We start from the raw sequence: 16,941 nt of genomic DNA, 5'->3' as shown, positions 1-16,941 counted from the left end.
ATGTCATGACCTCAGCTTCATCGTACTTTTGCCATCCTCCTGTAGAGCAACTGGCAGGACAGGGTCCCACTTAAGAGTCCCCCTCAGTCATATCACTCCAGCTTTTCCCATTATACCCAGTCATTCATTAGCACTTTGAGGAGATGGGAAGGAAGGATGTCCCCAAGCTGGAGCTGGGCGGACCTGGGACAGACCCGGGAACAGCAGTGTGTCTGCCTGGATGTGAGGAGGAAGCCTATCTTATACTCTCCATAATCCCCCAGCAAACATGTTCCATTGTTTCCATAGCCACGAAATGTGAGAAATGTGGACCCGGCTACCCTAGCCCTCAGGAGGCCATGAAAGGTAAGTGAGTGGCGTCTTCAAGCAAGTGCCCCACCGCTGATTCCACCACTGTTAGAATTGAGAACCTCAGACCCCAGCCTCTACCCTCAGCACACCCAGTACTGCCCCCACCATCCCTTTCCACCCTACCATCCCCTCTGCCTGTTTTGTACCCCCAGGACCCCGGGAGAAGATTGTCTACCTTCCCTGTATTTACCGAAACACGGGCACTGAGGCCCCAGACTATCTGGCCACAGTGGATGTTGACCCCCAATCTCCCCAGTATTGCCAGGTGAGGCAGAGAGAACACTCTCCCAGCTCTGACTCTGATACTACCCTTCCCCAACTTCATCTTTCTTTGCCCTGCTTGGTGCTTGTGGTACAAACTGTTCACTGCTCAAGGGTGCTCCCATGGGATGCAGGAAGTACTGAAACCCAGCCTGTGCTTTGCTGCCAAGCTGCTGGAGCTGGGGGGTGGGGATGGGGCATTGTCCAAAGGCACACATAGGTGTGGTCATGGTGAGCACCATGTCCTGTCCCCTCATCCCAGGTCATCCACCGGCTACCAATGCCCAACATGAAGGATGAATTGCATCACTCAGGATGGAACGCCTGCAGCAGCTGCTTCAGAGACAGCACCAAGTCTCGTACCAAGCTAGTGCTGCCCAGCCTTATCTCCTCACGCATCTATGTGGTGGACGTGGCCTTGGAACCACGGGCCCCGAAGCTGCATAAGGCACGTTCTCTGTTCTTACCTGCCCAGATACCAGTGTACCTGCTGTTCTGGCAGGAAGCCACCCCTAAGCCAGCTGCTGCCAGTTTTCTTCCAGGATCTGAGCTTAGCAGCAGGGAGGAAGGTCAGCCTTCAGAGGAAAATTACCTAGTAGTACAGGATTGTTTTAATCCAGCGTTGATCCAGTTCTGTGGAGCACCAGAACAGAGCACCAAAGAGGGATTGGTGCTGTTGAGTCAAGTGATTCCAACTCATAGCAATCCTGTAGGACAGAGTAGAACTGCCCTGTAAACTTTCCAAGGCTTCAGTCTTTCTGGAAGCAGCCTGTCACATCTTTTTCCTGTAGAACTGTGGGTAGATTTGAACTATAGACCTTTTAGTTAACAGCCATGTGCTTAAGTACTGTGACACCAGGCTCTCAGAGAACAAACCATCTTTTCAACACTCAGTTATGAGCTCATCACTTCCCTTAGGTTAGAGCTTCTGATCCTTCTTCCTCTAAGCACTTAGTTAATGACCACTGCCTGTCAGGTGACTGCTGTGCTGTGCTAGCCACTGGTGATATAAAGTTGGTGCTGGCAGCTGGCATTTTCCCCACCCAGAAGGAGCTTGTAGTCCACAGGTCTGAGAGGGCCTTCAGGATTTCCACCTAGGAATTATTAATGGTCTTTCTGACTCTCCCTGTGAGAAGTCACCAGACTCATTCTGCCATTTTCCTGTAGGGAGAGTTGTGTTCATGTTTTGATGGAAAAAATTATGGGGTCAGTAGAAAGAAATAGGAGAGTATAGAGATGAGAGTTGGGGGCCTCTAGCCCTGTAAGATTCTGACACCATTCTTTGCTCCTCTACAGATCATTGAGGCCAGTGATATTCATTCCAAGTGTGGCCTGGCTAATCTCCATACTAGTCACTGTCTGGCTAGTGGGGAGGTGATGATCAGCGCTCTAGGAGACCCCAAGGGCAATGCCAAAGGTACTGCGGGCACATTCGTGCTCATGAAAACTTATCTGGGGAAAAAAAAAAAACTTATCTGGGTGAGGAACAAATGCCAAGTGGGGAAAGGGATGAAATGACCTCCCAAGAACAGCCAGTGGCCTGGGTCCCTAATGATATTTAAAAAGTAGTCAAGTCACTTCAATTGTTTGAAATCTTTCTACCTAGGTAAATCTTGACTGATGAATTCAGTTAAAATTTATAATCAGAGCAGTATGCCATAGGGAATGTGGGCACAGACACAGCTCCAGAAAACACATACATTTAATATTGACCTTTGCAAATTCGTGAGCACATCTCACACTCCTTGAGGTATTTTAATATTCTTATTTACTATCTCATTTATGGTGTGATCAGAGCTAATGCTTATATTTACTATGTGCTTGACACAACTGTGAGGTATGTGCTAAATTATAGATAAGTTTGGGCACAGATTGGTTAAGTAACTTACCCAAAGTCACACAGCTGGAATTCAGCCTCAGTAATCTGAATCCAAAGCCTATGTTCTCATCCCCACACACCTGTCAGATTCTAATCTATTTCATCAGAACCTTTCATCCAAGAGTGTTTAGAGTGGAACATCAGTTAGTTAACCAGTTAAGATTATTACACTAATCCCATTTGAGTACTTTGTCTGGGTGATGGGAGGAGCCGGACACTCTAAGATTTAATTGTTGTCGTTGTTATGTGCTGTGGAGTCGGTTCCGACTCATAGCGACCCTGTTTCCAAGACTGTAAATCTTTATGGGAGCAGAATGTCTCATCTTTCTCCCACGGAACAGCTGGTAGTTTCGAACTGCCGACCTTGCGGTTCACAGCCTGATTCGTAACCACTATGCTACCAGAGGTCCTTAATAATCAGCATCGATGGACTCAAATGTGGCAACAATAGTGAGGTTGGCCCAGAATCGGGCAGTGTTTTGTTCTGCTGTGCATAAAGTCATTATAAGTCGGTACCGACTCAATGGCACCTAACAACAACAGTAATCAATATCTGATTGTATTTGCAAAGAAGTGTCAAGGTGTGATGCATACCCAGTAATGGACAACATATTGAATATTAATACTGAATTATAAATAAATACATCTGCTCTACTTAAATATATATATATATATATTTATATATATATATATATATATATATATATATAGTGAACAGAATTGAGTTTTGAATTTAGACTGGGAGGAGGAATTGCACACTGAAAGTGGGAGACCAGGCAAGAGAACTACAGGGTATTGAGTCTCAGAAGATATTTGAGAGTAAGGAAAGGAAAATTTCCCCTGTGGTCTGAGAGAGAGATGAAGCTGATGGGTGGTAGGAATACCAGAAAAGAGCCCCTACTGACCACCTCTAGTTAGGACCCTTTGACACCCGAATTTAATGTATCCTTTTGGATATGTGGTGCTGTGGATTAATGCACTGGACTGCAAAGTTGGTTTGAACCGCAAGGTCAATGGTTCAAGCTCACCAGGAGCTACTTGGAAACCCTATACAGAGTCTATGTGGGTTGGAACCAGCTTCATGGCACTTAACAGCAGCTTGGATTTACCTAGGGGTGAGGATTGGAGGGATAGTGTCTCTATTCTTCCCCTAGCCATATTACTTCCTTCCTTGCTCAGGGGGTTTCGTACTGCTGGATGGAGAGACATTTGAGGTGAAGGGGACATGGGAGAAGCCTGGGGGTGCTGCACCCATGGGCTATGACTTCTGGTACCAGCCTCGACACAACGTCATGATCAGCACTGAATGGACGGCTCCCAATGTCCTACGGGATGGCTTTAACCCTGATGATGTGAAAGCTGGTGAGAAACCTCCCATGGGCCAGCAGGAGCCTTAGACCCTTTACCTTCTGCTTGCTGCTCCCAAATCCCTGATTTCCCTCATATAGACCCCAAACTCTTGGGGTCCAGGTATAGGATGTGCTAAATGCTCTGGCCAGCTCCAACATCTTTCTGATTCCCCCCAACCCACTTTCAGCTTTCTCCTGTGGTCTGTGCCCCTGCCTTTGCCCATGCTGTCACCCTCTCTGATCCTGAGCCCCACCCTAGGGCTCTACGGAAGCCACTTACACGTGTGGGACTGGCATCGCCATGAGATCGTGCAGACTCTGCCACTGCAGGATGGCCTCATCCCCTTGGAGATCCGCTTCCTGCACAACCCAGACGCCACCCAGGGCTTCGTGGGCTGTGCCCTCAGCTCCAACATCCAACGCTTCTACAAGAATGAGGTGACACGTGACACATGCCCCCTGGCCCTCCCCTCCCAGAAGTCCTCTTTGCATTTCTGCCCAGGCTTCTGTAATGATACAGGGAACTACCTTCCCTCTCCCTAGGAGAGACCCAGCTCCCATCCCCTGGCTTCAGCTGCTCAGACTCCTCTGGGAGAAAAAAAAAGAAGGCACAGATTCTGTGCCTCTTCTCCCAGTAAAATTTCTACAGGAACCCTAACTGTACATTCATTAAATAAATATTTAGTGAGCTTCTACTACGCACTGGACACTGTGCTAAGGGTTTGGAAGACAGTAGAGAAGCAGACATAACCACTGTCTACAGGCTTGCCTAGGAGTTAAACCTTAGTAACAAGAAGACCCTGCATTTGCTGTCTCCCTTTCCAGGTTTGGGGGAAATCCAGATATGACCCCCTATTCCCCAACTTGGCTGTTTCACCTCTCTGCCTCCTAACCCCACCCTTAATCTCCCAATGCAGGGAGGTACTTGGTCAGTAGAGAAGGTGATCCAAGTGCCCCCCAAGAAAGTAAAGGGTTGGATGCTGCCTGAAATGCCAGGTGAGTGGCCAGGGGAGGGTGGGAATTGACAGGGATAATACCTAGCCTGAGAAAGAAGAGTCCTTAACGCCTCCAAACACTCCCATGCCCAGGCCTGATTACTGACATCCTGCTGTCCCTGGATGACCGCTTTCTGTACTTCAGCAACTGGCTTCATGGGGACCTGCGGCAGTATGACATCTCTAATCCAAAGAAGCCTCGCCTCACAGGACAGGTGGGGCCCTAGCAAGATGGGAAGTAAGGGAGGGAGCAGGGAGGTCCAGAGTCTGTGGGTGCACTAGAGAAGATGAAATGGGAGGAGGATAATAAAGGGAGTGTGGGAAAAGCAAAAGTGAGGACTAAGGGATGGGGTAACCCAGGAGGGTGGGGGCTATGGCTAGCCATGTGGAACATGTCTGAAAGGAATGAAGGTATCTGGATGAGGCAAGCTCCTTTTCCTGTAATGTTGACACTTCCTACTACTGTCCTCCATCCAGGTGTTCCTGGGGGGCAGTATTGTTAAGGGAGGCCCTGTGCAAGTACTGGAGGACCAGGAGCTGAAATGCCAGCCAGAGCCCCTGGTGGTCAAGGTGAGTCCCCTCCTCTTACTCATAATCCATGATGGGTCCCTGATTGAGGGGTTTGGGAGACAGGGAGTTGGACAGCATCTGAGCATGCTCTCAGGTAGGAGTTGTACCTATGATCCCTCCTAGGGATCTGTGCATTACCCTGGGGTCTACCCCTGATTTTCCCAAGGGGAAGCGTGTGGCTGGAGGCCCCCAGATGATTCAGCTTAGCCTAGATGGGAAGCGTATCTACGTCACCACATCGCTGTACAGTGCCTGGGACAAGCAGTTTTACCCTGATCTCATCAGGTGAGAAGCAAACACTTTGGACTCCCCCCGCCAACCCTACTCTACTAGAGGAGTCATCTGGTTTTTTGAAGGCTCCTCAGAAGCCCCACAGTCCCCTACCATAGAGAGAGATGCTTCACACCCTGCTGTCTCCTCAGTACCTGACTCTTGTACTCACTATCTTATGAGAAGATGGCAGCCACTCTGACTTATCTCTTACCTCCTCCTCCTTTTCCACCAGGGAAGGCTCTGTGATGCTGCAAATTGATGTAAACACAGTACAAGGTGGCCTGAAATTGAATCCCAACTTCCTGGTGGACTTTGGAAAGGAGCCTCTTGGTGCAGCCCTGGCCCATGAAGTCCGTTACCCCGGAGGAGACTGCAGCTCTGAAATCTGGATCTGAAGTTTATTCCTCATCACTTGTCACACATTCTGAGCCCTCATTTTTAGGTCTCCACAGGGATCTGGCATCAATCTCCTCCCTCTTGGCCCCAACACTACAGAGCGTGTGCTCCCAACGCTGAACTCAGGCTGTTTTAGTATATTAGCGGTGTCTTCTTTTACTGACCCCTGTTATGTGTCATTCACTGTGCAGTATCACTCACATGAGCTCTTGGAAATACCAAGAAATAAACGGTGAATCTGGTCCTCCACTCCTTTGGCTTTGGGGCCTGGGACTTATGATTCCATTTCTGCTGGCCCTTTGTGTCTTGAATGAGAGGTTGTGGTGACTAGTTTCTACCAGTGGTTACCACATAATGATAATGGTGCCAAAAATTCACTTTTGTGGGTAAATATAGCCTGAAAGAAGTAGGTCTGGTAGCATAGTGGCTTACAAGTTGGGCTGCTAACTACAAGGTCAGCAATTTAAATCTACCAGCTAGCTCCATAGATGAAATATGAGGCTTTCTGCTCCCATAAGGATTTACAGCTTTGGAAACCCTCTACAGGATCACTATGAGTCAGAACCAACTCCACGGCACACAACCACCATAACCTGAAAGATTTGCCTCTCAGTAAATTAGGTTGACTTGAAAACATTATGCGGAGTGAAATAAGTTACAAGGGGACAAATAGTATATGATTCCACTTATTTTAAATATACCCACTCCTCACTTACCAACATGTTATTGTTGTTGCTGTTAAGTGCTGTCAAGTCGACTCCCGATGCATAGCAACCCTGTATAGGATGCATAGCAACCCTGTATAGGGTTTCCAAGGAGAAGCGGGTGAGCTTAAACCGCCGACTTTGCAGTTCAAACAGCTTTGCAGTCTGGCGCATTAACCCACAGCACCACACCAGGACTCCAACATGATTAGGTCCCAAAGACTAATTTGTTATTTGAAAATAGGCATTATGTGAAAATAAAGGATGTCCACATCAGATCAAACAAGGGAAGATGATTACATCAATGCCAAATTATATGATTATATAACTGCCAAACCACTGAGAATTATGGCTCAGAAAAGTTGACACAACTTTCATCATCACAACCAGCATCAGGATCACCTCATACCTTAGCATTCATTTTCTGTAGCTATACATTGTTAATGCACAATGTACATTATTTACTATTATTGTAAATGTGAAATGTCAGATGATGAGATAGTTGGCAAGTGAGGAATAGGTTTCTCTTGAATAGATAAGTATACAGACACCAAAGTTTATTAGTAATTATTAGGGGTATGTGGGAAGGAGGGGAAAAGCAGGCAGCTGATCGCTCTCAGCAACCAATGCAGGACTGTTCTGCACACACACCTTTCATGCTGCAGTTGAAAAGCCCTGTTTCCTCCAAACGCAGAATAGACATAGAAATGGAGTTGGCCAGGTGCCATATAACACACACAAAAACAAATTATAGAGGAAGCTTACTGTGTACCCAAAAGAGAGAGGGAGGCTCCCAATAAGGAGAAGAAATTGAGACAGAGAAAGAGGCACTGTTCCCAGTTCCATTATCAGAGACTATTTGAGGCCCAAGGCTGGATTAGGCGGCCTGCGTGAGATATGCAAGGACCACAGCAAGCAGTCCTCCTATATCCTGTACTTTGTTGATCCTAACTTGAATATAACAATGAGGATTTTTTTTTTTTTTTTTAGAAAATTTGAACACTAGTCTAATGATAACTTTTAATTTTTTAAGTGTGATAATGACATTGAGATTATGTTTTTTTTAAATAGGTTTTTATTCAAATTGAAGTATTTACTGTAAATACTTAAGTATTTACAGATGAAATGGATCATGAATTTTGGCAGTAAAATAGCCTAGATGGGTGAATTGGAGAGTGGAGAAGGTATAGAGAGAACAAGATTGACCAAGCAGGATGCCAGGTGTGCCAGGTGTGTGCACATAGGGTTCACTATACTATTATTTCGCCTTTTGTACGTTTGAAATGTTCTCATAATAAAAATAATTTAAACCCTGTTTACATTCTTTGTGACCCTAACCTTTTCTCAGTATGGTGGTGGTGGTTATGTGCCATGGAGTCGGAACCGACTCATAGCGACCCTGTATGTATGACCCTATATCACTGAAACAGACACTCCAAAAGCAAGAAATTCCTTCCTATCACAAATAACACAAGCACCAGCGATCTGTGATCCAATCATCACCAACCCATTAAACCCACCCTGACAAGACCTCTCTCTGCTGCAATAATGAAAATTCCACCCCACACCCCAGCACCAGGTTGTTGTTAAGAGTCATCGAGTCGGTTCTGACCCATAGCAATCCTGTACAAGGTTTCCAAGAAGTGACTGGTGAAGTTGAACCACCGACCTTGCAGTTCAAACTGACTTTGCAGACCAACGCATTAACCCATATTGCCACACCAGGACTCCAGCACCAGAATGTTGTTGTTAAGTGCCATAGAGTTGATGCCAATCCATAGCAAACCTATGGTTTCCAAGGAGCAGCTGGTGAGCTTGAACCACAGACCTTGTAGTTCAAATGACTTTGCAGTCTGACACATCAGGCGACAGTGCCACACCAGGAGTCCAACACTAGAATGTTGTTGTTAGGTGCCATCGAGTCGGTACTGACTTACAGTGACATGAGAACGAAACATTGCCTGATCCTGGGCCAACCTCACTACTGTTGCCACACTTGAATCCATCCATGCTGCCACTTGGCCAATCCATCTCATTGGGGGTACTTCGTCTTTTTCTCTGACCCTCTACCTTACCAAAGATATCCTTCTCCAGCGACTGGTCCCTCCTGACAATATGTCCGAAGTATGAGAGATAAAGTTTAGCCATGTTGGCCTCCAAGGAGCATTCTGGCTGCACTTCTTTCAAAACATTGTGAAGTATGAGTATCCAGAACACTTAATTGTGTTCATGAGGAATCTGTACATGGACCAAGAGACAGTTGTTCAAACAGAACATGGGAACACTGAATGGTTTAAAATTAAGAAAGGTATGCGACAGGGTTGTATTCTTTCACCATACTTATTCAACCTGTATGCTGAGCAAATAATCTGAGAAACTGGGTTCTATGAAGAAAAATGTGGCATCAGGATTGGAGGAAGACTCATTAACAACCAGTGATATGCAGATGATACAACCTTGCTTGCTGAAACTGAAGAGGACTTAAAACATTTACTGATGAAGATCAAAGAGGACAGCCTTCTGTATGGATTACATTTCAATGTAAAGAAAACAAAAATCCTCACCACTGGACCAATAAACAACATTCTTATCAACGGAGAAAAGATTGAAGTTGTCAAGGACTTCATTTTTCTTGGATCAACTATCAACACTCACGGAAACAGCAGTCAAGAAATCAAACAACGTATTTCATTGGGAAAATCTGCTGCACAAGACCTTTTTAAAGTGTTGAACAGCAAAGATGTCAACTTGAGGACTAAGGTGCGCCTGACCCAAGCTATGGTATTTTCAATAACCTCATATGCACACAAAAGCTGGACAGTGAATAAGGAAGACCATAGAAGAATTGATGCTTTTGAGTTATGGTGTTGGAGGAGAATATTAAAAGTTCCATGGGCTGCCAAAAGCACCAGAATTGTTGTTGTTGTTATTGTTAGGTGCCATCGAGTCAGTATCGATTCATAGCAAGCTTATGCACAGCAGAACGAAACACTGCCTGATCCTGGGCCACCTCACTACTGTTGCCACGCCAACTTTGCAGTTGAACCCCCAACTTTGCAGTTCAAATGGCTTTGCAGTCTGGCGTATTAAACCACAATGCCACACCAGGACTTCAAGCACCAGAATGTTGTTGTTGTTGTTAAGTACCGTGGAGTCGGTTCCGACTCACAGTGACCTTGCACAGTTTCCAAGGCTGTAAATCTGTACGGGAGCAGAACGCCTCATCATTCTCCCGTGGAACCACTGATAGTTTCAAACTGCCGACCTTGAGGTTAGCAGCCTGATTCCTAACCACTACACTACCAGAACACCTAAGCACCAGAATGTTGTTGTTGTTAAGTGCCGTGGAGTCAGTTCCAACTCATAGTGACCCTGCACAGGGTTTCCGAGGCTGTTAATCTTCACGGAGCAGAACACCTCCTCTTTCTCCTGCAGAACAGCTGGTAGTTTCGAACAGCTGACCTTTTGGTTCACAGCCCGATTTGTAACCACTACGCTACCAGAGCTAGAAGGACAAAAATAGCAGAGGTGGAAAAGTCTAACCTATCACCTATGATCTTTGGTTAGCACCATGGCTAGCTCCATCAGTTGGTTGATTAGCCGATCTAAAAGGTTCTAGAGAGTTTGGCAAGCTCAGAAACACCCCAAGAGAAGATATACACTCCCAATCTATGAGGTCAAGAGACATTAGCAAGTATTAGGAGGTGTCCACCCCATTCTTGGTCCTGTAAGCATACTTAACTTTCCCATACGCTGCAATTCAGTAAATATTTAAAGGCAACTTCAAGCAACTACACTTATCTCAGGAAATTAGTGAGGATCATCCTCCTTACATTCCTTCCTCCCTACTTGCATATGTTCTGTCAAAGGTTTAATTTCCTGGTTCCATGCCTAAATATCTGCCCCTGGCCATCTTCTGGCATGTTATTAGGAGTTCTTTCCCTGGCTAACTGATTTTGATGCTTACTTTGACTCTGTCTTAAATAATGCCTGACTTAGAAGAATATATGAACACAGTATTAAGAGAGAAAAATAAGTTTCAGTTATGAGTTATGTGTACAAAAAAATATTATAACCCCATTTTAAAAAGAAAAATGCAAGCACAATCGCAGCAAAAAGATCTGCCTATTTAAATGGACAAGGAGATCTGGTAGTATAGTGGTTACAAATAGGGCTGTAAACCTTAAGGTCAGCAGTTCGAAACTACCAGCTGCTCCATGGGAGAAAGATGAGGCTTTCTGGTCCTGTAAAGTTTTACAGCCTCGGAAACCCTGTACAGGGTCGCTATGGGTCGGAACTGACTCGACAACACTTAACAACAACAACAACATTTAAGTGGACATTATAAGAACATGGAGATAGGTCTGGAAAGATACCAGAACATGTTACCTCAGAGGGATGAGGAATTTTTAAGAAACTTGGCAACTGTTTCTAAAATTAATCTAGAAATATAAATGGATAGTGTTCCAGTTATCTATTGCTACATAGCAGATGGTCCCAAAATTTAGTAACTTAAAACTATGACAATATTTTTGCTCACAAATTTGTAAATTAGACAGGACCCATGGGAATAGTGTCATTACTCAACTCAGCATCAGCTAGGGCAACTGAAAAACTAGGAGCTAAGAGGTTTTCAGAATTTTGCCCCCATATGCTCTACTTATAAATAAATAATATGTAGCAATATCCACTGCTAAGCTTATATAGATATTCAGTTTGAGTATCTATGTATCTACTAGTAAATTATTGTTATTTCTGACATTACAGGATTATGTATGAAATAGTATTTACCTTTGCTGCCTTTCTTGTGTACTTCCCAGTGTCTTCCTTTGCCTTTGTAATATTGTACTGACTCCCCATTATTGTATATTGCCTTTTCCTTCATGCAATTTATGCATCTGCTGAAGGTTCATCCATGTTATAAGGTGTTTACTGATTCAGTGTTATTCTTTAATGGTAAAGGTAACTTCTATCCTTAATTGTATGGCAATAATTATATTGCTTTTCACTGTTTTATTTCTTTAATAATACACCTGTATTTGTTCAATTTTGCCTTCCATTACATCCTTATAAATTACACTGAGCTGTTGGGTTTTTAATCTGTGTTTTACTTTCATTGTTTCTGAAGTTCATCCTTGTGGATGTTTGTGACTGTAACTCATTCATTTCCATTACCTGATGACATTCCACCATATGAGCATACAACAATTTATTATTCTACTGTTGATAAACATTTTGATAATGTAAGCAATGAGACACTGTTAAAAAAAAAAAAAAAAAAATGCACCAACCATCCCCCCCACAGCACTATCTACTCCGAACTTAGTTGGGTTCCATAATTCAGTGCGAAATTGAAATGGCCACAAACAACTCAGACTCCATACTCACAGTTATGTAGTTTATTGGGGAAGTTAGCAGATTACAATGGAGGATCCCAAAATACTCAGGTCATAGTTCTTTCAGTCAGAACAACCTCTCCTCAGTCATGCCCACAGGCAGTTCTCTCTCTGTCCAGGCAATGTTACAAAGCTCTTTAAGAACTGCTGATAAATGCTCACAAAAAACACCACTCCACTCTAAGCCTCAGCCTGAAGTCAGTGGGCTCTAGCTCCATGGGTCAGAAAACCTAGCTCTCTCAATTAAGTGCATAGAGGCACCTCCTGCCTATAGTCACTCAGTTTCACTTGCTCCATGGGCTACGAAGTCCACTGCTCTAGCTCTAGTTCTTGGTTCTACTGCTGCTGCTCCTCTGCCACTCCTCAGGTTTCACAGTTTTCTGTCCTTGGGTCAAGGAGGTTCAATGTACAGGTATCTTGAGGTCCAAAGGATATGCTCCACTCATGGCTCATCCCCCTTCCCGCTTCTAAAATGGCTCATTTTAAACCCACGGTAGAGTTCCAAGCTTTTATCATCACAATTAACCCTGTTAATTGCTCACAATTGAATCATACACATTTTTTGCCAATCCAGTGGGTGTGAAATGGTATTTCATTATGGTTTCATTTGCATTTTCCTAATTACTCACAGAGAGTGAACAATTTTAAATATGTTCATATGCTATTTCTGCTTCTTCTATAAAATTCCTATTCATTTTATACCACCTTCTCTCTCTCTCTTTTTTTTTTTAATTTTTATTGTGAATTATATGATAGTTTACATGGGAGAACATTAGCTTTACATTCATCCTATCATATTTGTTTCATTACAATGATTACAATCCCGTCCATGCATCATCAAACAGCCAAAGGGTACATCCCACAAGCTTGCCCCCCGGCCATCAGCATGACGACCCTCTCCCTCCCTGAGTCCAGAGTCCCCAGATGCTCCATCTCTCCACATTATCGTCTCTGCTTCTCCCACCTTCTCTTACCCAGACCCACCAAGGGCAAAAATGTTGTTTAGTGGTATTACAAAGACTATCGATTGTTGTTGTTGTTAGGTGCCATCGAGTCAGTACCAACTCATAGTGACCCTATGCACAACAGAATGAAACACTGCCCAGTCCTGGTCTCGACCCACTGATGCTGCCAATGGGTCAACCCATCTCGCTTAGGTCTTCTTCTTTCTCTCCAATCTGCCACCTTACTAAACATGATATCCTTCTCCAGTGACTGGTCCCTCCTGACAATATAACTGAAGTATGAAAGACGAAGTTTGGCCATCCTAGACTCCAAGGAGCACTCTGGCTGTACTTCCTCAAACACAGATCTATTGGTTCTTTTGGCAATCCATCATGGCTCATTCAATATTCTCCTCCAACACCATCACTCAAATGCATCAATTCTTCTACGGTCTTCCCTATTCACTGTTCAACTTTTGCATGCATATGAAATTCTTGAAAATACCATGGCTTGGGTCAAGTGCACCTTAGTCCTCAAACTGACATCCTTGCTCTTCAACACTTTAAAAAGGTCTTGTGCAGAAGATTTGCCAAAGGCATCGTTTGATTTCTTGACTGTTTCTTCCATGAGTGTTGATGATTGATCCAAGCAAGATGAAGTCTTTGACAACTCCAGTCTTTTCTTCATTGATAGGAATATTGTTTATTGGTCCAGTGGTGAGGATTTTTGTTTTCTTTACATTGAGATGCAATGCATACCTAAGGCTGTGGTCTTTGATCTTCATCAGTAAGCATTTTAAGCCCTTTTCACTTTCAGCAAGCAAGGTTGTATCATCTGCATATCTACATATTATCCTATCACAAACAGCGTTGTATTTCATGACAGATCTTGATATGTATGTTCTTTTTGATGATGAATGTGATGCCATTTTTCTTCAATTTTTCTTTCCTGACCTAGTAAACCATGTGATTGTCAGATTCAAAATGGCCAATACCAGTCCATTTCAGCTCACTAATACCTAGGATATCGATGTTTATGTGTTCCATTTCGTTTTTGACAATTTCCAATTTTCCTAGATTCATACTTCATACAGTCCATGTTCTGATTATTAATGAGTATTTACAGCTGTTTCTCTTCATTTTGAGTTGTGTCCCATCAGCAAATGATGGCCCTGAGGGTTTTACTCCATTCACATATTCACAATCAACTCTAATTTGAGGAGGCAGCTCTTCCCAAGTCGCATTTTGAGTGTCTTCCAACCTGAGGGGCTCATTTTCCCACACTACATCTGACAGTATTTCATTACTATTCATAAGGTTTTCAGTAACTAAATAAATATTCAGAAGTAGTCCATCTCTCCTTCTTCCTAGTCTGTCTTAGTCTGAAAGCTCAATTGAAACCTGTCCATTGTGGTGACAGTGCTGGTATTCAAAATATCCGTGGCATAGCTTCCAGAATCACAACAACACACAAGCCACCACAGTACAGTAAATGAGTGGTAGAAGACTATGGTAGAAGAGCCACATGAAATAATTCACTGCACTGCGGAGAAAATAAACATTGTTGCCTTGTCTTTAGGGTATATATTTAGGTGCATAGTTGATGTTGTTAAGTACCAACAAGTTGATTCTGACTCATAGTGACCCTGTGTAGGGTTTCTGAAGAGCAATTGTTAGGTTGAACCTTTGACCTTATCCCACAGCATGACACTAAGACCTCATACCTTGGACTAGACTTGCCAAATCCTAAGATGTGCATATATTGAACTTCACAAACTGTTTTCCAAAATGGTTATACCAAATTATATTCCCACAAGGTGGACTGGCACAATGGCTCAAGCATAACTACAATTGTGAGAATGGCATAAGATTGAGCAGTATTTTGTTTTGTTGTGCATAGGGTCACTATGAGTTGGAGCCAACGCAATAGCACCTAACAACAACAAAAAGAGTAAATGAGAGCTCCTATTGGGGTACTGTAGAATAAGCACTAGACTGCTAACTGCAAGGTCAGTGGTTCAAGCCCACCAGTCACTTCTTGGAAACCCTAGACAGGGTGTCTATGTTAATTGTCTTATGACTCAGGGCACTTAACAACAACAACAACCGGGACAGAGTGAATAAGGAAGACAGAAGTAGAATTGATGGATTTGAATGATATTATTGATGACAAATATTGAATATACCACGGACTTCCAGAAGAATGAACAACTTTGTCTCAAAAGAAGTATAACCAGAATGCTCCTTTGAAGTGAAGATGGTGAGATTTTGCCTCATATCCTTTGAACATGTTATCAGAAGAGACCAGTTCTTGAAAAAGACATTGTGCTAGGTAAAAAGTGGGTCAGTGAAAAAAAGATTCCAAATGAAATGGATTGACACAGTGGCTGTAACTACTGGCTCAAACACAGCAATGATTTTGAGAATTGTGCAGGACAGGGCAGTGATTTGTTCTGTTGTACATAGTACTACTATGAGTTGGAACTAACAACAAACAACGTTGACTCACATCCATACCAACCCTCAATATTGTTGTTATTGTTGTTGTTAGGTGCCATTGAGTTGGTACCAACTCATAGCAACCCTACCCACAACAGAACAAAACACTGCCCAGTCCTGCGCCAAGCTTACAATCATTGCTATGCCTGAACTCATTGCTGCTGCCACTGTGCCAATCCATCTAACTGGGGGTCTTCCTTGTTTTCTCCAACCCTCCATTTTATCAAACATAATATGCTCCTGACAATATAGCCAAACTATAAGAGATGAACTTTGGCCATCTTGGCTTCCAAGGAGCACTCTGGTTGTACTTCTTCCAACACAGACCTATTTGTTATTTTGACAGTCTGTGGTACTTTCAATGTTCTCCTCCAACACCGTTAACTCAAATGCATCAATTTTTCTATGATCTTCCTTATTCACTTTCCAACTTTTGCATCCATATTAGGTTATTAAAATTACCAAACTGACATCTTTGCTCTTCAACACTTTAAAGAGTACTTGTGTAGTAGATTTGCCCAATGCAATACGTCATTTGATTATCTGATGCTACTTCCATGAGTGTTGGTTGACCTGAACAAAATGAAGTCTTTGATGACTTCAATCTTTTCTCATTTATATGGATGTTGTTTGCTGGTCCAATGTTGAGAATTTTTGTTTTCTTTATATTGAGATGAAACCCATACCGACAGCTGTGGTTTTTGTCTTCATCAATAATACTTCAAGTCCTCTTCACTTTCAGCAAGCAAGGTTGTATCATCTGCATATCAAACATTGCTAATGAGTCTTCCTCTAATCTTGATGCCATATTTTTCTTCATATAATCCAGCTTCTCAGATTATTTTCTCAGCATACAGATTGAATAAGCGTGGTGAAAGAATACAACCCTGGCACACACCTTTCATAATTTTAAACCATTCAATGTTCCCTTGCTGTGTTCAAACAACTGACTATTGGTCTATGTACAGGTTCCTCGTGAGCACAATGAACTGTTCCAGAATACTCATACTTCACAATATTGTCCATAGCTTGTATGATCCACACAATCGAAAGCCTTCACGTAGACAATAAAGTACAGGTAAACATCTTTCTGGTATTCTCTGCTTTCAACCAAGATCCATAGAACATCAGCAATGATATCCCTCATTCCACACCCTCTTCTAAATCTAGCTTGAACCTCTGGAAGCTGTCAATGTATGGTTGCAGCTGTTTCTGTATTACCTTTAGTAAAACTTTAATTGAATATCAATGATATTGTCTGCTGATTTCTGCATTCTGTTGGGTCACCTCTCTTTAGAATGGGCACAAATGCGGATCTCTTCCA

At 43.3% G+C, this 16,941-nt stretch overlaps 1 protein-coding gene across 1 annotated transcript; it reads left to right on the top strand.

Annotated features, from left to right (window-relative positions):
* Window positions 1-290: 290 nt before the first annotated feature.
* SELENBP1 (selenium binding protein 1) lies at window positions 291-6,073 on the top strand. Its single transcript, XM_006861414.1, has 11 exons — window positions 291-345; window positions 504-616; window positions 875-1,060; window positions 1,909-2,029; window positions 3,671-3,853; window positions 4,100-4,278; window positions 4,758-4,836; window positions 4,929-5,050; window positions 5,313-5,405; window positions 5,572-5,690; window positions 5,911-6,073. Exons 1-11 carry the CDS (start codon window positions 339-341, stop codon window positions 6,071-6,073), a joined length of 1,365 nt encoding a protein of 454 aa, XP_006861476.1. The 5' UTR covers window positions 291-338.
* The last annotated feature ends 10,868 nt before the right edge of the window (window positions 6,074-16,941 follow it).

Source organism: Chrysochloris asiatica, unplaced genomic scaffold (genome assembly GCF_000296735.1).
Source record: "Chrysochloris asiatica unplaced genomic scaffold, ChrAsi1.0 scaffold00042, whole genome shotgun sequence".
Taxonomy (NCBI): Eukaryota; Metazoa; Chordata; class Mammalia; order Afrosoricida; family Chrysochloridae; genus Chrysochloris; species Chrysochloris asiatica.
This window is presented reverse-complemented; position numbering and strand designations above follow the sequence as displayed.

Bases quoted from the DNA above. Each gene is read 5' to 3' on its own strand.
- SELENBP1 (XM_006861414.1), top strand. The intron at 617-874 runs GTGAGGCAGAGA...CCCTCATCCCAG, and splicing joins AATCTCCCCAGTATTGCCAG to GTCATCCACCGGCTACCAAT. The intron at 5,406-5,571 runs GTGAGTCCCCTC...GATTTTCCCAAG, and splicing joins CAGAGCCCCTGGTGGTCAAG to GGGAAGCGTGTGGCTGGAGG.